Raw genomic sequence first — 25,852 nt, 5'->3', positions numbered from 1 at the left:
TAATTGTCCTAACTTAGGGTTTTGAGGAGGATCAAGTGAGATGAAACATGTAGAAAGTAAGGGAGTTAGGAGGGTAAGAAAATGTTAGGCATAGGGTTTGGCAACTGCAAAGACCCTGAGGCAAGAGCAGGCGTAGAGTGGTGCAGTGGTGAAGGAGAAGATTGGTAACAGGGAGGCCAGAGTGCCATTTGAACAAGCTAAGGACTTTGGATTCTCTTTTAAGATGGGAAGTGTAAGGAAGGTGTTGACGAGACTCCCATCAACTTGTTCTAGGAGGATCACTGTGGCTCCTTTGTTAAGAGTAGACCGTAACGGTCCTGAGAAGAGAAGCTAGCTGGATTTGTGATATACTTGAGGGCAGAGCCAGCAGAATGATACAGATGTGCTAAATACCATGGCACAATGGATACATTCCTGGGGCATAAGGGGAATACTGAGGAGGGACACCCTACCCAGGGAAGAATTTCCTGGAAGGAGAGGTGAACTCTTGAGGCTATAGAGGAGTGAGCCGGGTGGACTGAGCAAAAGAAGTTGCAAAGTTACGTCGGCCTGAAGAAAACCAGGAGCTGGTTTTGTGTCCCTGGAGGGGAAGGTAAGGCAAGGGATGGAATAGGCCCGCACGTGTGGGCCACGTGAGAGGCCCAAACAGCATTTCCAGTGGACCCCATGTCGTATTAGGCTTTTCACATGTTTTACCTCATTTGATCCTCAACAAAACCTCAAGTAGATACAATTATTGTTCTCATTTTACAAATGAGTACATAGACCCATTTATATTGACTTGACCAGGGCCATCCAACTAAGTAATTGGTGGTGCTGGGTCCTCAACCCAAGACTCACACCAGGATCCCTGAACTTAAACATCCAGGAACAACAACAAAAAACATCCAGGAACATACATTCAAGAAACACATAACCCCCACCTACACTAGTGCAGGGCGGGGGCTAGGGGAGGCAGCAGCAGGAGGAGGGAGGTGCAGTTTTTCTCTACAACCAGCCCCTACTCCATCTGGCATTCAAAGAAGGAACTGGATCTGCCCCACTGCAGTTTGCACTGTACCTGATGCCCCCTTCACGGGCTGGAGAAGGGCCCCACACTTAGAAGGGCGCTGGGCCTGGTTTAATGCTCTGATGTTGACTTTAAACTTCTCAACCTTGGGCAACCCCGGGTGGCTCAGCGGTCTAGTGCTGCCTTGGCCCCAGGGCTTGAGCATGGAGCTTGCTTCTCCCTCTGCCTGTGTCTCTGCCTCTCTCTGTTTCTCGAATAAATAAATAAAATCTTTAAAATACAATTCTCAACCTTTTTAAAATAAGGGGCGCTACAGTTTCAGATTTCACTGTGAAGTTTAAGTGACCAGTCCGACTCTCCCCGGTGCCCTGCACACTAGACTTTAAGGGCAACTGAAGATTTTCCACGGTGATGTCCCAAGAGGCTGGTGCACCTGTCCTCCCGGTAAGACGCAGGTTCTTCTCAGTGGGGCTGTGATGCGGGGGTTCGCACGGGCGACCGCCCCGGCCTGGAAGGGCCTGGAAGGGCCTGGAAGGGCCTGGAAGCGGCGCAGCCACCCTACCCGGTAGGTGAGGTTGGGAAGGCTCGGTGCGTGGGGGTGGCACGCGGGGACAGCAGGCAGCGGGAACACCGGGCGCGCCCCCGCCCCCCCCCCCCAGGCCACGCGGAGCCGCGGAGCCGCGGGCGCGCCGGGACCGGGCGGCAGGAACCGGGGACGCGCGCGCGCCCGGGGCGGGGCACGCTGCCGGCTGCTCCTCCTCCGCGCGGGCCCGGCGGCCGCTGCCTCTGCAGCCTCGACGCGGGGCCCGGGAAGCCGAGCCGGAGGCGGGGAGGCGGGGAGGCGGGGGCCGGGCGGCGGCGCCCCCATGGAGCCCAACGTGCGCTTCCGGATCGCCGAGCGTCAAGTAGGGCCCGGGCCGGCGCGGCTGGGGGCGGGGTGGCCCTGGGCCCCGTGCGGGCGCCGCGTGCGCCCGCCCGCCGGCCCGGGTGACCTTGGGCAGGCCACGTGGTCGCGCCACCCGCCTCCCCAGCTCGGGTCCCGGGCGGGGACGCCGGGGAGACCCAGGGTGCGGGGTGCCCACGGCCGCGGCGGGGCCCGCCTGTCACCCCTGCCCCAGGCCTGGCCCGCGAGGGTCGCCGCAAGGTCACGGCGCCCTGAGGAGTCACCCCTCCCCTCAGGTGCCTGCCTCTGCCGCCGTGGCTGCTGCTGGGCGTCAGGTTGGGGCGGACCAGGTGCCCCCGGAGCGCCCGGCCTCCAACCTCGGCGGGCTCGGCCGCTGGGGACGCGGGACGCGGGGACGCGGGGCTGCGGGCCGCCTCGGGGCGTGCCTGGGCGGCGCTGCCGGTGGAGGCGCCACGGGAGCCTGTCGGCCCTTTAAAGATGTTCTGGTGGCCGCGTTCAAGGGGGTAAAAAAGAAAGAGCTGAAATTAATTTTAATGGCATACTGTATCTAGCCCAACAAATATAAGACACTAACATTTCAACATATAATCATTTATTAATGAGATATTTACGCGCTTTTTTTTTTCTAGGAAGTTCTTTGCAATCTGGTGTATATTTTACACATACGGTTTGGCCTGGCTGCGTTCCAAGGGCTCCACAGCCACGTGCGGTTAACTGCACAGTGTGATCCTAGAGGGTTCTCTCTCAGCCTTACCGAAAGTAGGGCCCAAACCTGTTTTCTTAAGTGAGGAAGTTGAAAGGCAGAGGGAGCTCATGGCTCCTCAACTTTGCACCAAAACCAAAACTGGTGCAAAGCTGAGGAGGGCGCGTTGGGAGCAAGCCATGCTTCCTCCATGTGGGAACCAAGCTGCCTCCACTGAGGCCTTGCTGGAGGTGTCTGGTTCTTTATGACGAAAGTTAAGCCTTATAACAATGGCAAGAGGGTAAAGAAATTCTGAGACCCTCCGTGGTATTAGGTTCAAGGTCATTTGTGGGATGTGGACTAGGCCCATCTGGCCCCAAAGTCTTGGCTTTTAACCCTCAAGAGTAATTTGATATTGGAGTAGTTAAGAGCATATGCTGCTGAGTCTTATCCTGGCTGGGTTTCCGTGAGCTCTTCTACACCTCTTTCCTCACCTGTGAGATGGGGATGTTGTGAGGATTCCAGGAGGTGTTTCAGTTAGAAAACCCTGTTCGGGTCTCAAAAATAATGCTGTTATTATTACCATATATCTCTTTTTTTTTTTTTCCTGCCACCATTAACCTGGTGTTCTTCTCCCTCATAAGTTTTTTTTTTTTTTTTCTCTTAAGTCTTTTATTCAGAGATTTCTTCAGTGGACAGAATTGTTGGATCCTACAAATTTGGTCATTTCAGTTGTAAGTATTTCCTTGTTTTCAGAGATAAGAAATTTCACTTTTTTTTAAATTTTTTTTAAATTATTTATTTATGATAGTCATACAGAGAGAGAGAGAGGCAGAGACAAGGCAGAGACATAGGCAGAGGGAGAAGCAGGCTCCATGCACCGGGAGCCCGACGTGGGATTCGATCCTGGGTCTCCAGGATCGCGCCCTGGGCCAAAGGCAGGCGCCAAACTGCCGCGCCACCCAGGGATCCCCGAAATTTCACGTTTTATTCTGAAATGTAAAGACTTCGCTTCCCTAAGACAGCAGTTGAAACCGAACCCATATATATTATCATGGTTTTATTCCTTCCAAATGAGCTTGTTAGATTGGAAGGTTAAGAGCAGACAGGTAACACCAAACTCTCAGCCAGGTGCTGGTGGTTGAAAAGGGATCAAAACAACAACCCCTGGTATGGAAGGAGGATTGACAAAGGTGGTCACTGACCTAGATCTCGGGATCTAAGGGAGGGATATGGCAGGAAACTGGGGGAGGGTGTTGAGGGAAGGCCAGGAGACAGGAGGTAGGCAGGAAGGGCCAGGTAGAGGGGACTGTAAGCAAAGCCCAGGGACAGAGCATGCTGTCCAGTTTATCTTTTATTTTATTTTGTTTTATTTTATTTTTTTAAAGATTTTATTTATTCATGAGAGACACAGAGAGGCAGAGACATAGGCAGAGGGAGAAGCAGGCTCTCTGCAGGAAGCCTGATGCGGGACTGGATCCTAGAATCCCAGGATCATGACCTGAGCCAAAGGCAGGTGCTCAACCACTGAGACACCCTGGCGTCCCTCAGTGTGACTTTTAATGCAGGAAAGAAACCAGGCAGTTCCTGACCAGCCTTGTGTGCATTCAGAGGGGAGGGGTTTGCATTTAGCCTACAGGGTGAGGCGGGGAGGTTTGAGTTCCAGAGGGTCTCTTTGGTCACCATGTGGCGAGTAATCAGAGGGGACCAGATGGTAGGTAAGGTGATCTGTTCAGGGGATGGCTTGGCTGTCCAAGCAAAAGATGAGGGTTTGAAACAGGTGTGGCTGAGGGCTCAAGGGGAAGAGATACTGTATCACCAGCAATCAATTCTTTAGGCCCAGACCCACAGGGACACTCCCATCCTTATGCTCAAGATGTCTCATGCAGCCTTGTTTATAATAGAGAAAAACAACCTGAATCCCCAATAGGAGGGAAATAGAGAAACATAATGTGGTATATTCATACAGTGGAATACTTTTCTTAAAGTTAAAAGTGATGATCTAATTATCAATGTATAATATTAAGTGGAGTCACAATATATATGATGTTAAATGAAAAACATCTACAGTGTTGAGTGGAAAAAGCAGGATGCATAAAGTACAATATTTATGCAAATTGCAATATAAAGACCCAATACTACATCTTTCTTTACAGATACATGTATTCGTCATGTATATCTAACTTAAAAAAGTGGGCTGGGGATCCCTGGGTGGCGCAGCGGTTTGGCGCCTGCCTTTGGCCCAGGGCGCGATCCTGGAGACCCAGGATCGAATCCCACATCAGGCTCCCGGTGCATGGAGCCTGCTTCTCCCTCTGCCTATGTCTCTGCCTCTCTCTCTCTCTCTCTCTCTCTCTCTGACTATCATAAATAAATAAATAAATGTCTAAAAAAAATAAAAATGAAAATAAAAAAAAGTGGGCTGGAAGTTAATACCTTGAACTCATATTAGTGGTTATCTCAGAGAATGGGGAGACATGAAACTGGGGATGATGGCTTTTTGGGAAAAAAAAATTGGAAGCAAATATAACTGAATGTTTACAGTTATTAATTCTGGGTGAGGGGATTGTGCATATGTACTCATTTCTTTGTATTTTCTGTATTTAATTCTCTTTTCTCAAATTAAGAAAAAAATGAAGAGAGGAAGTAAGCCTGAACCGATCAGATGTGGGAGTGAGAGAGAGAAGGGACTTCCAGGTTTCTAACTTTTAAAGCCAGGCGGCTGGCGGTAGCGCTCACAGAGACAGCTGACAACAGCTGTCTGGGGGGAGGGGGAGGGGAGCCACCAGCGGGTTGAGCTGCCTGAGCTCGGAATCCCAGTGACACACAGGACTATCCTCTTGGAAACGCAGGGAGTAGAGAGCCTAGGCTACATGTTGCACTAAAATCAGGTGTGCATGAGCATGTGATTCCTAAATCTGTGGACAAAAAGAAGGTTGAGATCATTGCTCGATTTCTTTCTCTCTGATTATAGGAAAAAATAGAAAAATCAAGGCAACTATTGTTAACAAATGAAGATGCATCCATCCGTGACTTGGAGGACCCAAGGGTATGTCTCCTATGCTTGGTTCAAGGTTGGATGTGGTTGCTTTCAGGATTTTGCTTTCATGGTCTGAAATCAGGTGGAGTTTTGTCATGGGAGATACTGCCCAGGGGATCTGCTTTCCAAAACTGGGTTAGGTTGTTTTTTTGGTTTTGTTTTTTTTTTTTTTTTTTAGATGTAATTAGAATCCATTCTCATAAACCAGATTATTAGTAGGAAGAACTACTGTTAAGGAGAAAAAAAATCATAGGTCCTATGCTCAGATTATTAGTGGGGATTCTCTGTGGCTGATCCCTGGAGCCCCATGGCAAACTCCAGAATTCAGGTGGGCCTCTGAAGTCGGAATCTATTTCTCATTAGAGGTACTGTTTCGGGTCAGGGCTATATTCCTGCCCAAAGAATTAAACCAAGTATTTGTTATCTGTCTTGTGGTGTATGGGGCTTTCCAGAGCCCACAAACATCAGTCCTGTGAGGTAGCCTGTGGAAAGCTCACATATTTATTTATTTTTATTTATTTATTTTTAAGAACTTGGTGGGGCTTCTGGGCTCACAGCCTGGCTCTGAGGCAGGTGCCTTGGCCAATGGCATGGTGCGTCCCCTGCAAACAGCCTGCTCTTCTCTGAGCCAGGGGCAGGCTGGATTCAGGGACTCACCTGAGGGATAAGTTAGGTGTTGGCCATGAGTCCTCTCCAAGGTGAGACACTGAGGACCTTTTATTTTTATTTTTAAAAAAGATTTTATTTATTTATTCATAAGAGACACAGAGACACAGGCAGAAGGAAAGGCAGGCTCCCTGTAGGGAGCCTGATGTGGGACTCGATCCCAGGACCCCAGGATCACAACCTGAGCCAAAGGCAGATGCTCAACCGCTGAGCCATCCAGGTGTCCTGATACTGAGGACTTTTTAATGTTGTGGTCATTTTCTTTCTGTGGATCATCTCATTGCTTATTGTTCTTTTGTTTGTTTGATTCATTTATTTTTATTTGTTCCAGTCATGTGGCATGGAACCATTCTGGCCTTCACTCTTGAAAAGGCAGAGTAAAGGTGGCCCCAGAAATGAGACTTGAGTTTTTTTTTTTCTTCTTTGCTGCCAATTTGCCTTTCAAAGCTGTTGCTTGTTTTTTCTCTTTTTAGATAAAAGAAGCCTGGAAGAGAAGTCTCGTAAGTTTCAGTCCCTTCCTAATTTTTAGCTTCCTATGGAAACAAAACCAAACACCAGACTAACTGTTGTGTTTACCCTTGTGAAGTCAACAGTGCATCCTGACAGCAGCAAACTGATCCCTGTTCTCTTTCGACCTGCAGGTGAGCTGATTCTAATTTTTGGAAGTGGGTTGGGCAAACATGATTTGTACAGTTAAAAGAGCCTGGCCTGCCTTATTATTTATCTATTTATTTATTTTTCCTAGAAGGATTTCTGACAGTGAGTCTGGAAACCACAGCTTAAAAAGGATGCTTGAAGAGTCTGGGGTTGGTAGAGGAGTAGAGCAGGTTTGGGATCAGAGCTGTGTTCAGTCCTGTGGAAAGATCTGGGGGCTGGGGGTGATGAGGGCACAGGCCTGGGTCTGCAGCCTGCTTTGCTCTGTCATTCCCCAAGGAACACAACCAGTCATTCCATTGATGGTTCCAGAACTTATAACTCATAAGTGTTTTGGATTCCATGTAGTCTTCTCTCTCTCTTAACTGTGAGGAGGGGAATAAAACCCATGATTGTACAGGGCCTTTTTAACTATAAAATTCTCTCTCTTAGAAACAAGAAACTGAAAACAATGTGAATATTCAGCAATTCAGACTATAGTTAAATAATTCATTAAAAAGAATGAAGTAGGGGATCTCTGGGTGGCGCAGCGGTTTGGCGCCTGCCTTTGGCCCAGAGCGCGATCCTGGAGACCCAGGATCGAATCCCACGTCAGGCTCCCGGTGCATGGAGCCTGCTTCTCCCTCTGCCTATGTCTCTGCCTCTCTCTCTCTCTCTCTGTATGACTATCATAAGTAAATTAAAAAAAAAATAAAAAAGAATGAAGTAAATCCTATACACTAATGTAGAAGGATGAATCTTCAGGAACTAGTATTAAGGGGAAAAAAAGGCAAAGTATAAAACAGTATATAGTGATCCTATTTGTATAAATAAGTACTGCAAGGATAAGAGAATGTGGGAGTTTGCATCTATCTTGATAGACATCACGATGGAAAAATACTTGTTTCTCCTCTCAACCTTCACTTTTTTTTTAAGCCCACATACATGAGTTGGCATTTTTTTTTAAGTTTATTTATTGTTTTTAGTCATCTCTACACCCAACGTGGGGCTGAAACTCACAATCCCCAGATCAAGAGTTGTGTGCACTCCCAACTGAGGCAACCAGGTGCCCCTGATGCTTTACTCCTGACATCAGATGTGCAGGCTTTTCCTATACCTTTCAGTTCTGTGGCAACAGCCAACAGCCAGGTTCCTACAGTGTTTTTTTTTTTTGTTTGTTTGTTTGTTTGTTTAAGATTTATTTATTTATTAATGAGAAACAGAGAGAGAGAGGCAGAGACACAGGCAGAGGGAGAAGCAGGCTCCATGCAGGGAGCCTGATGTGGGACTCAATCCTGGGACTCCAGGATCACGCCATAGGCTGAAGGCAGGCACTAAATCGCTGAGCCACCCAGGGATCCTTATCCTACAGTTTTAATTTGTTGTGCCCAAGATTGCAAATCCGAGAAACCACCAAGGGGCCGACATTGATGCAAGTACATGAGGGTTTATTTACAAACTCGAGCTTGGGTCTAAGTGTACTCCAAACAGCAGATCAGGGACTTGGACCCCGAAGTGGGTTACAGCTGGGTTTTTTATGGGCTGGTCTAGGGAATCTTCAGAAGGGGTGGAGGAATTTTTTTCCATTCCAATATGGGGAAAAGGGTGGGGGAGTTTCTTAAGATCTGATATGGAATTCTCTGCCGAGGGCATTCTGAGCTTTATTGTCTTTCTGATATGGGATTACCTGCCTAGGACAATCTTCAGTTTTTCCTGTAAAGTTCAGCTCTTACTCCCAGGGACCTAAGATGGCTGTACCTGTGCTAATGCTAAACTTGAGGTGGGATGGCCTTAATTTTTCTCAGCCTTCACAAACTCAGTTCTGACACTATCAACCTGGAGACAGCAACAGACCCCACGAGTTAAGGGCTCAGGCCCACAAGACCACCCCCCTACCTCAGATGCCAATTGAAAGTCCAGATTCTCACCTGTCCTTCTGACCAACCTGCTATAAATTGGAGATTCCCACAACTCCCTCTTTAGGTTTGAAATTGCTAGAATGGCTCACAGAACTCAGGAAGACAGTTTACTTACTAGGTTTCCAGTTTATTATAAAAGTGAACAGATGGAAGAGATGCAGAGAGCAAGGTGGGCGGGGGGGGGGGGGTTCCACACCCTCTCCAGGCCACCACCTGGCTGCATGCTCAGCAGCCCAGAAACAGTGTGAACCTGTGGCTCTACTAGTATGGTTGACTAAAATCCTTGGCATTGTGATTAGCCCTGCCTCCAGCCCCTTTCCTTGTCCCTGGAGATAGAGGTAGCAGGTAGGGCTGACAGGTCACCTGGGTGTTCCCCTGGCAACCAGCCCCCTCCCTAGGGGCTTTCCCTACATCCCCTTGTTAACATAAACTCAGGTGAGGTGGAAGGGGCTGGTTAGGGTTAAAAAAAAAGACCCCCATTTCACCTTTTTTACTGCTGTTCTCAGGAAATTCCAAAGGTTTTAGGATCTCTGTGCTAGGAACAGGGACGAAGAGCAAATCCAGTTTCTTCTTATAAATGACAGTATCACGGATGTGCTAAGTTCATGTGGAAGGAGGAACAGGTTAAGGCCGCTTGCCTTCTAAGTGGGCCTTCCCAGGGGGTTGGCCTCGTTCGGTCTCTCTGGGCTGCGCTAACTGAAATGCTTGCCATATGCACGTAGTTATTATTAGGAAAAATAAAAAATGAGTAAACACTGTCCTGCGGTGTCTGTGCCTTCAGGGTGCCTGAGGGGAGGTTCGCAGGGGGCTGGTGCCCCTCTGGGCCTCCCCCCTCATCCCCTCTCGGCCTGGGCAGCGGCAGCCACTAACCCCCTTTTCTTTATTGCCAGCTCTCCTACCGTTCACAGCACCCATGGTGAGTCAGCTGCCTTTATGAGACCCCAGGTTTAGGAAGATGCACTTGGGAGTACATACTCCTCAGCCGCCCTGCCCTGGTACATCGTATGTCCTGGAGGCAGGGACCACTCCCGGGTGTCCCCAGGTGTCCCCAGTGTTCTGTCGGTGTTCCCTGAGCATCGCTCACCCATCGCCTGCCTGGTAGCCTCATCCCAGCTTCTGGGGGTGGTGGGTGGTAGGCTCAGCGCAGCATCTTCCCTGGGAAGTTCTTTACCCTGGCAAGCTCCCTCTTCCCTCTAAACACTTAAAAGATATTTTCTTTATTTTCTTTACAGATATTTTTCTCCATGCTGTCAGTAAAAAGTCTGAAGTCCCTGATTTTACCTCAGGTAAAAACTATTTCTGTGTCATGATGACTGAATTCTGTTGTGCCCGAATGATCCTAGTGTGTGATCTGTGTGCCTCTATCTTTCTGCAGGTTTCCTTCTATACCTACACTACAGCGTTCAACATTGTCAATGGAAACGCAAGTTATGTGAGTATTATGAGGCTGAGAGGATATGTAATCCTGTGTGATTTCTTTGGGGTTTTTTGTTTGCATGTTTTAATTATCCTTCCTGGGTAAAACTGTGGTATTTGCTAAATATACCTACTTTTGATTCTTCCTTAGAATCGTCACCTATACGAGAGTCTACTGCTAGGGACAGGAGTGATTGCCTCTTCATCCTTTTTTGGAGTGGGTATTTTAAAAATCTGTAAAATCTTTTTCTTTCTTCAGAACAATAAAAACTATTCTGAATTACAGATTTGTTTCTATGTAAACAATTTAGAAAGTGTGGCTAAGACATAAGAAAGGAAGTGGTCACTTGTAATCCTGTCACCCCCTAAATAAGCATCTCCATATAAGCACATGCATATTATGCATTTGTGCATAATAAGCATTTCCCAGATTTTTAGGCATATACTCAGTACTCTTTAACTTTTTTTAAAAAATTACTTATGCTACATAAATGTGTTATACAAATTTTGTGTTGCTTTGGATGTCAGGACACTGTGATAGTTAAAAATATAGACATCAGAGTCAGATAAACCTGCATTGGCATCCTGCCTCAGATTCTTACGGGCTCAGAGACTCTGGACAAGTTACCTCCCTAAGCCACCACGTGTTCCTCTGATGATTGGGAGAACACTTCCAACTTTGCAAGAATTAAAAAATACACGGACAGCACTTGCCATGGCCTGACCTGTGCTATTGTGTATGTTGAGCCGATTTTCTGGTCCCGTGCAATAATGATTTTTTTCTCTTATTTTTCTAGCTATTCCCCCGTCTGCTCCAGCTGCGGCTGAATAACGCTTTGTTGAAAAGAGCCCTTCCCATCATCTTTCTCAGTAAGCAGGAAGCATGTAACCTTGTGGTCTCTGAGCCTTCCTACATCTTCAGGGGCAGCCACGTCCCTTGCCCCATGGTGACGAATGACCGCTGCTGTTTTGCAGCTTCCTGGGGCCTCTGGGCCCAAATTAGGTCCTTGGGTTGAGAGGTGGCCCTTGCTCTGTAGCTATGCTTCCCACTGTCAAGGAATGAACACAAACCCAGGGACACAAATTGCATCTGTGCAAGCCCTCTGCACGCATTATTTCACTTACTCCTGACAAGATGTGTGGGTGGCAATGTTATTCCACTTACAGATGAAGAGGCTGAGGCAGGACTTTAGGCAACTGCCCAAGGGTCATACACAGACGGGGTGGCAGCATGGGGGAATTCCAGCCTGATGGGCTGACTCCAGTGGAAGTCGGGAAGGCAGAGATCTTAGCCTACCTGTTTTAAGTTTGCCAGCCCGCAAGCTCACTGGTTCACACTCCAAATTTGAGTTTGAAAATCCTAACAGTTTGAGAGTTGTCAGAATGATATCAGTGGTAAAATATGGGAAAATGTTATAGAAACCTGGCCAGACCTTTCACTTTTGAGGTTCATCCACCTGTACCATGTACCTACTAATAGTTTGTTGCTTTTTACTGCCGGGCAGCATTGTATCCTATGGAAGTACCTGGCACGTGTAGTTCAAGGACCCAAGGACTTGTCCTGGAATCCTGTCCGGGGGCTGGACTGGACTTTCAGGGCTGCTGGAACCTGGTGCCAGGTTGTGGGCAGATTCCCAGAACGGGAGGCCAGCAGTTCAGACCCAGCTCCACAGCCCCCACGACAGAGCTTGGCTAGCCAGAGCATGCCAGGTGACTACCTGAGGATTGGGGAAATGAAGCCATCAGAGAAAGAGGTTTGACACGAGAAAAGACGTTCCTTTGCTGGACCCAACTCACCCGCTGTTGTGCATTTTCTTCTTCACACCCACAGCCCACATCAGTGCAGTGAATGTTGTTGCAGTCCGAAGTCTTGAGCCCATTCGAGGGATTGAAGTCATGGACAAGGAAGGCCATGTCATGGGCTATTCCAGAAAAGCCGGGACAAAGGTAGGGGACACTATGGAGTCCTAGCTGGCTTGCCTTTTGGGTGGAGCATGGAGTTTTCAGTTTGAGAGCCGGGAATAAAATCCTTTTTCCCTTCAACTTTTCCTTATCTGGTTTTCCCTCATGTGAAGGGGAGTAGTTTTACATTTTTCCCCACAGTGTTTGTTTGGTTTTGGTTTTTTTGCACCACAGTGTTTGAAAGATGGTGCATTAGTCTGGGTTCTCCAGAGAAACAGAACCAATAGGATATTGATTGATTGGTTGGTTGATTGTAATTGGCTCATGCAATTGTAGCGCTCACAGGCAGGCTCGAAACTCAGGAGCCCATGCCATGGTCTTCAGGCAAAATTTCTTCTTTTTGGAAAACCTTATAGATTTTGCTCTCAGGGCTTTCCAGCTGTTTGAACAAGGCCCATTCACACTATGGAAGGTAATCTTATCTAAAGTTAAATGATTGGGGCAGCCCTGGTGGCGCAGCAGTTTGGCGCCGCCTGCAGCCCAGGGCGTGATCCTGGAGACCCGGGATCGAGTCCCACGTCAGGCTCTCTGCATGGAGCCTGCTTCTCCCTCTGCCTATGTCTCTGCCTCTCTCTCTCTGTGTGTCTCTATGAATAAATAAATAAAATCTTTAAAATAAATAAATAAATAAAAATAAAAATAAATAAAGTTAAATGATTGTAGATGTTAACCGCATCTAGGCGGCAGCACATCAGTTAGGGTTTGATTAAATTCCTGGGTGCTCTAGCCTAGCCAGGTTGATGTGTGTGACAGACCACCATGGATAGGCCTCTGCCAAACCCATGGCCGCTCTCTGAGGGTGAGACCTGGAGTTTCTAGTTCAGCATCCACCATGCAGGCTGCTCTGTACTTGTGGAAGTCAGCAGATTCCCTCTCTGGGTTTAAGAGAAGCATTTCTTCTCCACCTCACAACAATTTTCTTAGTCTTCATCTTGGAGGACCAGTTTGCTATAGAGAATGGCCTGAGGAGGGGCACCTGGGTGGCTCATTGGTTAAGTGTCTGCCTTTGGCTCAGGTCATGATCCTAGGGTCCTGGGATCGAACCCTGACCCTGCTCAGCAAGGGGAGTCTGCTTCTCCTCCCTCTGCACCTCTCCCCCCTCCCTGCTTGTGCTCTCTGCTCTCTGTCTCTCTCTCTCAAATAAATAAATAAAAATCCTTAAAAAAAAATTGCTTGAGGAAATCTAGTGCTCTGACCAGAACTCCTCTAAAAGGCCTCAATTTTTAATAAGGTTTATTATTAAATAGTTTATTCTTTTGATCCATGCAGCACAGTGGCTTCTGTGTACATTCAGGTCGAAGAAACTGGAATGGCCTAGAGGGGTCTTATTTTGGGTGTGAACTTTTTAAAAAATACTTTTTCAGCAGGTGAGGTTTTTTTTAATGACTTCCATGAAGTGACATTAGCTAAAGAATGCAATGTGAGACAGTTGTGTGCAAGTGGCATGAGGAACAGCAGAGAACAGCCCGATTCAAAGTGAAGGGAACAGTTTCGTATGGTGTGTGCGTCCGAGCGGACTACTGTCAGGACATCCTCCTGTCCCGTGTGTTAGCAGAAGAGGAGGTCAGAAAAGATGGCTGCTCGTTCGGTCAGTAAATACATCATTGTTCAGCTCACAAAGCACTCCTCTAAACCCTATCCATGAGTCACAGAGCTGAATTATAAACCATCAGATACGTGCCATCAGATTCCTGCCCGACCATTTCGTGGCATGTCTGAAAATAATGGCCACCTTTCTAAAGGAATTACAGCAGAGACTCAGTAATCACAGGGAACAAGGGGAGAACTGGCTGCCAGAAATAAAATACCTCATTTTTGAAATAAAAATTTTGTGCCCAAGAGCCACCCTAATGAGACTTTTTTAATAGCTTTATTGAGATATAATTTACATACTATAAAATTCACCTGTTGTGAGAGTGTAGTTTGATGAAATGTAAATGTAAGCAGTTGCACAGCTATCACCACCACCAAAATGACCAAATTTAGAACATTTTCGTCCTAAAAATTTCCCTTATGCCCATTGAATCACTCCCTTCTCCCATCCCTGGCCCCAGAGAAACACCGATCTGCTTTATGCCTTCATAATTTTGACTTTTCAGAAATTTCACATTAGTAACTCCTACAAGTGCTTCTTGGGTCTGACTTCTTTGACTTTCGAGCTTCATCCACCTGTACCGTGTACCTACTAACAGTTTGTTGCTTTTTACTGCCGGGCAGCATTGTATCCTATGGATGTACCAACACATCTGCATATCCCTTCCCCCAGGCAGTGGGCATCTGGACCGTGTCCAGTCTGGGGCAAGTCTGCATAATGCTGCTCTGAACCTGTGCAAGTCTTTTTTTTTTTTTTTAAGAAAATTTTTTTTAATTTTTATTTATTTATGATAGAGAGAGAGAGACATAGGCAGAGGGAGAAGCAGGCTCCATGCACCGGGATCCCGACGTGGGATTCGATCCCGGGTCTCCAGGATCGTGCCCTGGGCTAAAGGCAGGCACTAAACCGCTGCGCCACCCAGGGTTCCCTGAACCTGTGCAAGTCTTTAGGTGGACATCTATTTGCATTTCTCTCTCTCTCTCTCTTTTTTAAGATTTTATTTATTTGAGAGAGAGGCAGAGACACAAGCAGGCTCCATGCTGGGAGCCTGACATGGGACTCGATTCTGGGTCTCCAGGATCACACCTTGGGCTGAAGGCGGCGCCAGACCGCTGAGCCACCCGGCTGCCCTGCATTTCTCTTCAGGTCTTTTACCTGCCAGGCATTAGGGCTGCTGTGAACTGTTCCCACAGCTGAAGAGAAGAGTGAGAGCCGGTGCGCTTAGCCTGCGTGCCCGCCAGGTGTGGTGCTACGCTCTGCTCCGCTTGGCCACGCTCTCGGCCACAGACTCCTTCTGTCCGGGAGCTGGGAGTGCTCAGCCTCCCAGGAGAGGCAGCCTCAGGCCCCGCCAGCTGTCTGGGTATCTAGTCCGCCTCTCCAGGAGGAACTTCATTTTTTGCATGAAGGCTGATTTAGAGTAAAAGAAAGACTTGATGGTCTGCTTTTTTTTTTTTTTTTAAAGTTTATCTTCCTCTTAAGAATAGAGTCTGCCACTGTGCGTAAGCATAAGCATTCTTTCATCATTTCCCTGTCACCAAAACGTTGATTGTCTTTGGCTAAAATTTCAGAAACTACGCAACTAGCAATATCTGATTGTAATAGGGCACCTTTGATCGGATTTCAGGGGCCAATCCATGCTGTTTTCCCTTGACTGGCCTTGGAAGCCGTTCAGCTGTGAACTGTGACATGTGTCCCGGTGCCCCTCAAGATGGGTGTCGGGTTCGCAGTGTCTTCCCCTGCGACTCAGGCACACAGGCGGACTGAGGGGGGGCATTGCCCCACTGACGTCGAAACGCATCACCCTCAGCAGCCACTTTTCCTGAAGCGGAGCAGTTTTATTTTATATTCCTGAAAGTTTATTTATTTTCCTATTTTAAAGATTTTATTTACTTAGGAGTGAGAGCAAGAACAAGAGAGCAGCATAAGGAGGAGGGAGGGGCAGAGGGAAAGGGAGAAGCAGACTCCCTGATGTGGGGCTAGATCCCAGGACCCCGAGACCACGACCCAAGCCGAAGGCAGATGCTTAACTGACTGAGCCACCCAGGTGCCCCCTGAAAGTGTATGTTTGAAGAGCCACCCTCCTTGTCCTTTTGTCCTTGTCGGGGAAAGGCGTTCCCCACAGAGGAATCAGATGAGTAAGCGTCAGTGTAAGAAGCACTTGAGAGCAAGAGAGAGGAGCCCAGAAGGCGGGCTGTAGTCACATCCTGAAGCCAGGAGTGGAAGAGACGTGGTTGGAAGGGGGTGGTGGGGTGTGTGCCTATCCATCTTGTGCAGGGCAGTGCTGTATGGGGCGTTGTATCTTAGCAGGAGTTGGCTTCTGTAGTTAGCATGCGAGTGTCACCTGTGGTCAGAATTCCCTTTTGAGAGTCTCTCTCTTACATTGCCCTTGAGTACGTGTGACTTTGTGCATGTAACCCATACGATGGCATGTTTAAATGTTCGATATGTAGAGTGCATTATAGGAAAGATGACAAAATGTTATAAACTATGTATGTGCAAAGTGAGACTTTATAGCACACTCAATTACACAAGCGAAAGGCGGGTGCATGCAGGTGGATTCGTGCGTGGCCCATGTGGGTATGATGCTATGCCAGTGCCCTCTGAGCTAGACTTCTGGAAGGTTCCTCACTGGAAAGGGTGGAAGTAGCTGGGGTGCTGCTCAGGATCGGGAGGCCAGTGGCAGCAGTCCTCAGTGGCAAATCCAGCATTTCCACTGAGGGGACTACCCTTTGGTTCTAGGAGATGATTTTTCTATAAGCTGCCTTTGTTGGTACTTAGTATTTTATTTGGGTGGTTAGCGGACTGATGGGGAGACAATAGTGAAGTTGCTGGGAGGTAAATCCCATCTCTAGTTACTCCTAGCACCAACCCCAGCCATCCTCCAGCCATGTGCACGAGAGGGCCACAGCCTCTCTCCGCCTCTCTCCACGCACAGTATTTTTCTAAGTGAGAGAGAGGAGAGCTGCTGTTTGCTTATCTCTGTCTTGAGTTGCAGGATCCCCAGAAATAGTCTCACTCCATGTGCTAAGATGCTTCCTTTCCATTTCCGCCAGGCCGTTAGAGATACAGCATCATCCAGGGTAGTGCTGTATGGGACCTCAGCTTTTATTCCTGAAGTCTTCTCACACTATTTTGTAAGGTAAGAAGCATACTCAGCTCCCCGGGTAGGAATAAACATTCAACCCTCAAGATCCTTGAGTGTCAAACACTGAACCTGGTGGGAGGGATGGGAAGAAGTTGGTTCAGTCATCTTCTTAATCTCTCTTCATCGAAGCTGAGACAGTAGGACTGATTAGGGGCAGGTGTGGAAATCCAGAGGTGCACATTCCTTAACCCTGGACTCTCGCCCAGGCCCCCTCCTCAGTTAGCTTTGTGTTCTGAGGCATGTCCCAGCACCTGCTGAGGTACAGCCCCTCAGGTCTTGAACGCTGAGTTGAGCTGATCTGCAGGTTTTCCAAGCTGTTGTGCTGTGAGTATTGCTCCGGCCTGTCTTCTTCCTTTATGGCAAACGTGCTAAGTCAGCCTAAGGGACTCAGATTCAGTGGACGGTCATCTCTTTGGAGAAGCAAAAAATGGCCTATTAGGAGGAAGGCCTGGGGACCAGCCAGTGTGAGAAGCCCAGCATGCAGGAGCTTCAGCCAGAAGGCAGACGTGTTGCTTTAGATCCTGGGTCCGGGCAGGGGCGTAGCCTATGGCAGCTGAGCAGAAGCTCTACTCCTCCTCCTCATAGTATCAGCTTCCTCCTGTCCTGCCATACATTGGCTCCTTCGTGTTGATGAGGGATGTGCCTGCCAACACCTCCCGGCTCATGTCCTCAAAGAGTCCTGACGAGGGACTAAAAACAGCAACCCCCAGGGAAGGCAGAGAATGTCTTCCACTCAGTTTACAAACTCCCAGGGAAGGGTTTGGTTGGCCAAATGAGGTCACCTGAACCAGTCGCCTCTGTCCAGCGTGGCGAGCTAGGAAGCCTTTGTTAGGACCACGGAACAGCATATTTTCAAGAAGTAGCAGCATGCGGCTTCGAGCCAAGTGTTACTTCCCGTGGTCCATCGGCTGGGTGGGGGTGGAGACTTCTGCTGGCCCAGACTCTTTCTAGAGCACTCTGGCTGGGTCAGAGCTGGGGCTCCCATGAAAGCTGCAGCCCCTACCTGTCCCTTAAAGCCCACATAGTGGCACCAGCTGGGAGGAGAGATGGCGCTCATTTCCCCCTGGCCTCTGCAGCCACAGTAATATCCAAGCCAGAGTGACCTTAGTGGCTCTTCTGGCTCAGCCCTTTCATTCTTCCTATGAAAAAAACCCAAGGCTCAGGAAGTGACTTGCTTGAGACCACCTCGGGCTTCTCCATGGCAGACACCGGCCGGACTCAGGACCTGGGGCTCCCAGGCTGAGGTTCTTCGCATCCTCCCGCACTGTTTCTGACACCCTCAGAGGTCAGGGTCAGAATGTCCCGACCGTGTCAGTGGAGACCAGCATCTAGAGTCGGGCCTCTCACTTTTGAGCTGTGGGATTTTGGACAAGTGACTTAGCCAGCCAGTCAGTGGCTGTGTCCTCATTTGTGTGAAAGGGCCGATGATAACACAACCTCAGGGTTGCTCGGGATCAAATGGGCAGCGCCCATGAAGTGCTTACCCCAGGCCTGACGCACAGTGAGCTCCGTCAGCATGCCTGCTGGTCTTGCGTGTTTGCTGGGGAGTGGGGACCAAACCATGGGCCAGCGGCTGGCTACACACGAGACATCAGAGCCGAGGGCCAGCCTCTAAAAAAAAGCCTTGTAACCTTGTCTCTTACAGGACCCAGTTCTTCCGGCAACATCCATGGTCATTGTGGACCTTCAAGCTGGCCTGTACTGTTTTAGTAATGGGATTGATGGTGCCAGTTTCTTTTAGTATATTCCCACAAATTGAACGGGTAAGTGCCCTCTATTCAAATTTTTCTCAAAAAAAAAACTTTTTCTTTTCCTCGTTATAAGAGTAAGATAAAGAATTCTAAAATATCTGCAAAGTTTACAAAAGTGTAAAAATAACATTATTTAATCCCAACCCCAGATCACTTGTGCAATTTGGGATTCTTTTTGTCTTAGCAGTATATCAGAAGCATTTTTCTGGGACATTTAAAAAAACCTTTGAGATATTTTTAATACCTCATAATATTCCATGGTGATGCCCCATCCGATGGGACTTTCTGCAGCGATGAAAATGTTTTATATCTGTGCTAATACAGCAGCCACTCTCCGTGTATGGCTACTGAGCACTTACAGGGTGGCGACTGTGACTAAGGCACTGAATGCTTATTTTTGTTTAGTTTTAAGTTATGAACTTACGTGCAGCTGGTGGCTGTTGTATTAGTGCAGTTCTGTAGCCCAGGATATATTATAATTCATGATGAGTCCAACTACCTGGATTCAAATTCCCAGCTCCTCTATGACCTTGATCAAGTTGCTTAAATTTTCTGAGATTGTTTCCATATCTGTTTAAGAGAATTGAAGATAGCAGTATTTCTCAGAGGGCTGTTGCTGCTATCAGCGACATTGTTGATATAATAGACATTACTGGTCTCTGGCATTTCTTCGCTGAAAATTTCAAATGCTTGTTTCCGTCACTGAAGTTAAAAATCAATGATGTCTTCAAAAGTATTTAAATTTATGGAATGAGCTTGTTCAAAACCCAAATTACATTAATTGTAGGTTCACAGAATCATTAATTCAGGTGACTTTGCCGGCACATAACAGAGAAACTTTAAGTCATCTTAGATCATTGCGGTACGGCTCTAAGGGTGATAAATGACAGGATGGGATGAGCAGCTTCTCACTAAAATAAAATGTTAGAAGGTTTTCTTCTAAAGATTTTTTTGTTTATTTATTCAAGAGATATACAGAGAGAGAGGCAGAGACACGGGCAGAGGGAGAAGCAGGCTCCCTGTGGGGAGCCCAGTGTAGGACTTGATCCCAGGACCCCGGAATCATGACCTGAGCCAAAGGCAGACACCTAACCACTGAGATGTCCCGTTAGAAGATATTTTTAATTTTCACAGGCCCACCCATTAGACCATGGCTCGTCAAAATAAGATTGCAATAAAAGTGAATCCTTTGTAAATAATTACTTCGGATTGCGTTGGTACTCCGAGTGAAGCAGATGGCTTAGGTCATTTGCAGAAGTCTTTAAATCTTGGGGGACATCCTGCTGCCTTGGTCTGATTTTCCCGGGGGGTCTTGTGTTCTGTCTTGCAAACACTTACAGAGGGCCTCCCCTGACACACCGGCAGCTTGGTGCTGGGGTCAGCCCAGAGTAAATGGGGTCTTGCCCTTGACTAGCTAAGAAAAAGCAATGATGTGTGGCTACCACGGGCTTTGATTTGAGGAAATAGGGGGACGAGGAGCCACAGAGCCCAGGAATCCTGACCTGGCTGAGGGTGGGGGGTGGTGTGCTTTAAGAAGTCCAAGGGGAGAATCTTTCGCAGAGCTCCCTTTGCTGGCATAGGGGAGTCAGAATCTAGAACCAATGAGTTTTTGTCAGATAATCAAGCCTTTCTAGTTTGTCTCGTCCATGTCATCTTGGGTCCTGGGATACATTTTTCCAGTGTTAGGAGTAACTTGGTTCCTTACTGTGATACCATTTCGGTCCTTGGCTAGGGGCTGCTTTCTATGGCTGGGGCCTCTGGGGCACGAGGTCACCCTTCTTAAGGAAAGCCTAGATCCAGGACAGCCTGTCAGGGGTCAGAGCAACCCTCTCCCCCTTTACCACTGCCATTCTCACTGGCCTTCTCGAGTCAGGCGGCCACCAGACTTAAAGTTACAGGGCCGAGTGGATGTGTTTGGGTCCTCGGGCCTGTGAGGGAGACTTCCCCACACAGGTGGCTGCAGACGCAGTGGGATTGCAGGGGAACATAGACACAGACGGGACGGTATGGACATGACAGAGGCAGCGTCAATGGTCAGGGGCTGGGGACAGTGGCAGGGGACACGCTGGGGAAAGGCAGCGTGGGCAGAGGGCACAGCTGGTACAAAAGCAGGGAGATGTGCTCTGGTGTGGTCCATCCCGAGCTCCCTGGACCCAGATGGGTTGTGTGTGAGAGAGAAGAGGCTGCAGGGTGTTCCCACCCTTAACAAGTGTGACTTCTGGTTTATCCATCACCTTCTGTGTCCTGGGGACTGTGCCACACAGTTAGTGTCTTGTCTTCAAGATAACTTTTCAAGGTAGTTTGTATTCTCATTTTATAGGTGAGGAACCTGGGGCTCGGGAGAAACATGAAGTTCCCCTGTAGGTTATTCAGCTATGGAGTAGCTGGGCCAGCGGGTGAAGGGCCTCCCATGCCCCCCACGGTGATAGAACTTTATATGGAGACAATGAGGGAGATGCTTATTTCATTTTATTTTATTTTATTTTATTTATTTTTTATTTATTTATTTTTTTTGAGGGAGATGTTTCAAGGAGGGAGTGGCATGGGGCACCTGGGTGGCTCAGTCGGTTAAGCATCTGCCTTAAGCTCAGATCATGATCTCAGGGTCCTGGGATCAAGCCCTATATGGGGCTCCCTGCTGAGCAGGGAGTCTGCTTTTCCTTCTCCCCCTGCTCCTTCTCTCTCTCTCTCAAATATATCTTAAAAAAAAAATAAGAGAGACAGAGTCTGTGGTAAAAGTGAAAAAAAGGAATTACTTAAAACAGGTGTCAGGAAGCTATAACCATGGATCAGCTGTCTGTGTTTTTTAAGTTATGTACTTACATGTTCATTTACATATGCACTGACTCTGGCAGTTGGGTGGTTGGGACAGAGATCCTATGGCCTACAAGCCTCAAATATTTACTGTCTGGCAAGGAAAAGTTCAAACTCCCTGCTCAGAATGTAAAATTTTCATATTTCTACATTTAAAGAATCTGCCTAGGACGCCTGGTGGCTCAGTCGATTGAGCGTCTGCCTTTGGTTCAGGTAGTGATCCTGGAGTCCCCATATCGAGCCCTGTGCAGACTCACTGCTAAAGAGGGAGCCTTTCCCTCTCTCCTTGCTCCTCTCTCTCTCTCACTTTCTCTCAAATAAATAAATTTTTTAAAAATATTTTATTTATTTATTCATGACAGACACAGAGAGAGAGGCAGAAGGAGAAGCAGGCTCCATGCAAGGAGCCTGACGCAGGATTCGATCCCGGGTCCCCAGAATCAGGCCTTGGGCTGAAGGTGGCGCTAAACCGCTGGGCCACCAGGGCTGCCCTCAAATAAATAAATTTTTCTAAAAAATGGCACAGGAGTGGCTTAGGTTGTATTTTAGAAATAGCACTCTTTGGGTGCCATGCTGTAGGTGGGAGGACGTGTAGGGGGTTGTAGAAGTACTATGGCTGGAGGTGATGGGCAGTTTGGAGTAAGTCCATGGTAGGCGGTAAGAGAAATATTTGAATTGGACAAGTTAGAACTTGTGAGCATTCAGATTGGGGGTGAAAATGAAGACCAAGGGACGCACGGGGGCACCCACATGTCTGGTTTTAGGTGTGATGCCAGTAGCCAGGGTGCAGGGAAGGAAGGGCTCTGTATTAACTAGGATTACATTTGGTCGTAACCGCGATCCAAGGCAACAGTGCCCTCAACAAGGGGGAAGTTTATTTCTCCTTCACATAAAGCATGAGTGTCATAGGCACACTACGCAGGGGCACACACAAGTTGCGTCTTTCCACGGTGTCAGCTTTATTCAATCATAAAGCAAAGTAATCACAATTGTAAAGCAGGTTCGGGATTCCAAACTCATTGACATTTCACCACGCGAGTAAACTTGGCTTCTTACACAGCACACGGAACGGGACAGAAGGCAAGCCACAGGACAGGCAGGGTTAACGGGGGTGTAGGAAGTTAACGAACCAAACGCAAAGTCAGTCTGTGGGCGCGCCGTTGAGATGAGGCCTCAGTCTTGGCCGGGTCGGCTCTCAGCACTTACTGCTTCTGTTCAAGCAGCTCTCAGTTCCGTTCGGAGGCCAAGCAGGCAGAGCCTTCGGCAGCAGCCGCCTTTCCAAAATGCTCAGAGGGAGGTCACGTTTGAAGAGCCTGACAAATTGCTGCAAAAATCTTTCCCTTTTGAAAGGGATTTAATTGGGGGGGGGGGCACCTGGGGGCTCAGTGGGTTAAGAGTCGTGACTCATGAGATCAACGCTGCACGGGGCATGGAGCCAGCTTAAGATTCATTCTCTGCCTCTGGCCTTCCCCTCCTGTCACACCTGTGTGTGCTGTCTCTCGGATGGATGGATGGATGGATGGATGGATGGATGGATGGATGGATGGATGGATGGATGAATTTGGTCTTGGGCCCCTTGCAGGTGCCCTGTGCTTCTACTTGTTACCAGTTCTGGGGGGTCAGCTGATCGTGGTCCCTGCGATACCTCATACCTTTAACTGCTTACATCTTTGATTGACACAGGCTCCTGCTTGACATGAGATCTTCCATTTTGCTCTCTACGGCGAGGTAGCCAGCGCAGTAAGGCAGCTATGCATCATAGAGACCCCAGGGGTCTAATGCCTCCCAGCTCAGCATGCCACCATCCCTAGGCTTGGGCACCATCTTCGAGGTGCAAGATGGCACCTTTCTCATTCCACTTGGCCAAGTGGCACTTCTGCTTCTGTCACATTGGCCAGTACTTAGTCATGTGGCCAAGCCTTGCTGCAAGGGAAGCTGGGAAATGAGGTCTTTATTCAGATTCTGCTGCTGAAGAAGAGAGCAGGTGGGTGGGGCACATGGCTGTCTGTCACGGGCTTTTGCAGGAAGGGTGACTTGTCACATACGGAAATAATGGGTTGCCTGCTAGAAAGTAAGTATGACTGAAAGGCTGTGGGGAGATTAGGGAAAGAGGAGGTGCCAGCGGATCCTGGAAGGCTGCATGGAAGAAGTAGGCTTTGAACATGGATGGATTTGAACAGGCAGAGATGGGGAGAGAAGAGGGCATTCCAAGTGGGGGTAAGGGAAAGCTGAAGAGTCCACTGTAGCTGGGCACTTGTGGCTGAGTGTGACTGGCAAGACGCTTGGGGCCAGAGGGCGGGGCCTGCACGGCCAGACTGAGGAAGCAGGCTCTACTCTGGAAGGCAGTGGGTGGGTTGTGCAAGACTTAAAGGGGCGGGACTCTCAGAGTCCAGAGAAGAGGCAGGAAAAGGAGTCCATCTCCCCTCTTGAGCCTCTCCCCACCAACACCCAAGGAAGTCTTGGCATTTGCTGGACCTTGAAAATGCCTTGTTGATTCAAGGGGGATCCAGAGGCATAGGAGGGTTCGTTATGTTCTTTCTGCGTTCGTTTATATTTGCAATTCTCCGTAACAGAGTTCTCCAAAAGTTACATGTTTTGCTATCTATCACCGAAAAAGTTGGGACTAGGAAAGAGATGCTTTTCTGAAATTCTCCTCTAAGCTTTGAAGACGAGAAATTTCTTAATATAAATATGAAGGATTTTACTTTTTCAGATACAGTGCAGTGAGCTTGAGAAGGAAATTCAGTCTGCGACAGAAGACACAGAGCTCTTCTATCACAGAGGGGTATAGGGATGCGTGCTCGGTGAGTTTGTTTGGTTCCTGCTTGAACACCTTCCTCTCTGCTTGAGGTGTCGGTTCCGAGAAGCCGGCCGGAGGTCTGGAACCGAGGCATCTGCGCCCACAGGCTGGCTTACAGTTGCACAGGCCACAACCGTTTCAAGGCCGGGTGGAAGGAGAGAAGAGAACGGAGACGCTGTCCTGCGTGACCCGCCCCCGCGGGACTGCCCGGGGGAGGGCTGATGTCTGGGTGTTCTTCGGCCTCTGAAGGATACTGTGAAATGACTAATAAACTTGGCGAAGAGAGTTGAATGTTTGAAAAAATAAAGGAGGAGGGTCCACGGAGCCCAGGGCCAGGTGTTCTGTTGACGGCCAGCCTCCAGGTAAACGTTCCCAGACCAGGGAACGGCTGGGGAGCACTGAAGGCCCCGGAGCCCCAGAGCAGCCCTCTCCCTCCTCAGCTGCCACCATGTTGGGCTGCTTAAACCCCTGCCCTCAGCCACCACCGCCTCCTCTCTCCTCACTGCCCCAGACCCTGCCTCCTTCGTGCCGAAAACCAGAACTACTGGGCCCCGCGGGACCGCCTGGCACCAGATCTGCAGACCCGCCCCCTGGCGAGGGCAGCTGGGCCCTGGGCTCTGGGCCCCTCCCTCCTGGGACCTTGGGGCACCTCCTCTCGCTCCAGCCTCCCCCCTCCTTCCCCGAGCACCTGAACTCCTTGAGTCACCAGCCTCCGAGAAAGCAAACATCCTTCGAGAGCCAAACTTTTTCAAAGACTGCCTCCCCTCACCGTTCCCACCCCGCCTTCCGCTCTGCTCTCCTCCGGCCGCACCCCGACCCCGGGCCGCCACGCTGCCGGGTGCTCAGACCCAGCGCTGGCCCTTGCTGCCCCGAGCCGTGGGCGCCCGTCCAGCTGCGCCGGGCCCTCCGCCACTCAGCCGCCGGACACCGTCCTTTCCTCCCGGCCTCAGGAAGTGGCGGTGCCACTCACACCGTAGCATCACCCACCATCGCTGGCGTCAGCCTTACTCCTCCCTCCGATGGGGTCCCCCTGGGCCGCTGCTAACAACCCGCCCAGGCCGACAGCATCCCCTGCTGGTGGTAGTCATGTCCTCTGGCTCCTCAGCCCACGCCCACGCCTGCTCAGAGAAGCACCTACCTAAAAGCCTCAAGTGGCTTCCCTGTGCATCGGATTCGGGTCCAAATTCCTTGCCAGGCAGGCAAGAGCCCTTACCTTACTCATCTCTGGCCCCTCCTTTTCCTCACTCTGGACCAATACTGGTTCCTCATCTCCGCTGTCTTTCCTTCCTGCATCTTCCTGTCAGCTGTTCCCTGCCAGGCTAACTCTTGCTTATGCATCAGCTCTGACTTGGGCAGCACTCCCTCCAGGAAGCCTTCCGGGATTCACAGTACTGAATTAGGTGCCCCCTCTTGTGCTCCTGTAGCACTCCTGCTGTATCCAGCGCTTGCCACACCGCCGTGGACTAGCCTGTCAGTTGTCCCCGAGCCCCCGTAAACTGAGTGCCTTGAGAGCAGGA

General features: G+C 49.1%; 1 protein-coding gene across 2 annotated transcripts; it reads left to right on the top strand.

The window, feature by feature from the left end:
* Positions 1-1,779: 1,779 nt before the first annotated feature.
* Positions 1,780-24,626, top strand: SFXN4 (sideroflexin 4). Of its 2 annotated transcripts, XM_055300316.1 has the most exons (15): positions 1,780-1,914; positions 3,264-3,329; positions 5,570-5,644; positions 6,775-6,801; positions 6,888-6,942; positions 9,744-9,769; positions 10,086-10,139; positions 10,229-10,285; positions 10,421-10,486; positions 11,067-11,139; positions 12,101-12,216; positions 16,879-16,964; positions 18,616-18,733; positions 24,249-24,339; positions 24,442-24,626. In XM_055300316.1, the coding sequence occupies exons 1-14, from the start codon at positions 1,876-1,878 to the stop codon at positions 24,324-24,326; spliced, it is 936 nt and encodes a 311-aa protein (XP_055156291.1). In that variant the 5' UTR covers positions 1,780-1,875; the 3' UTR covers positions 24,327-24,339; positions 24,442-24,626. The 2 variants fall into 2 exon arrangements, with proteins under 2 accessions (XP_055156291.1, XP_055156289.1); XM_055300314.1 differs by having other exon boundaries at positions 24,249-24,626.
* Positions 24,627-25,852: the final 1,226 nt, after the last annotated feature.

This window comes from Nyctereutes procyonoides, unplaced genomic scaffold (genome assembly GCF_905146905.1).
Source record: "Nyctereutes procyonoides isolate TBG_1078 unplaced genomic scaffold, NYPRO_anot_genome, whole genome shotgun sequence".
Taxonomy (NCBI): domain Eukaryota; kingdom Metazoa; phylum Chordata; class Mammalia; order Carnivora; family Canidae; genus Nyctereutes; species Nyctereutes procyonoides.
This window is presented reverse-complemented; position numbering and strand designations above follow the sequence as displayed.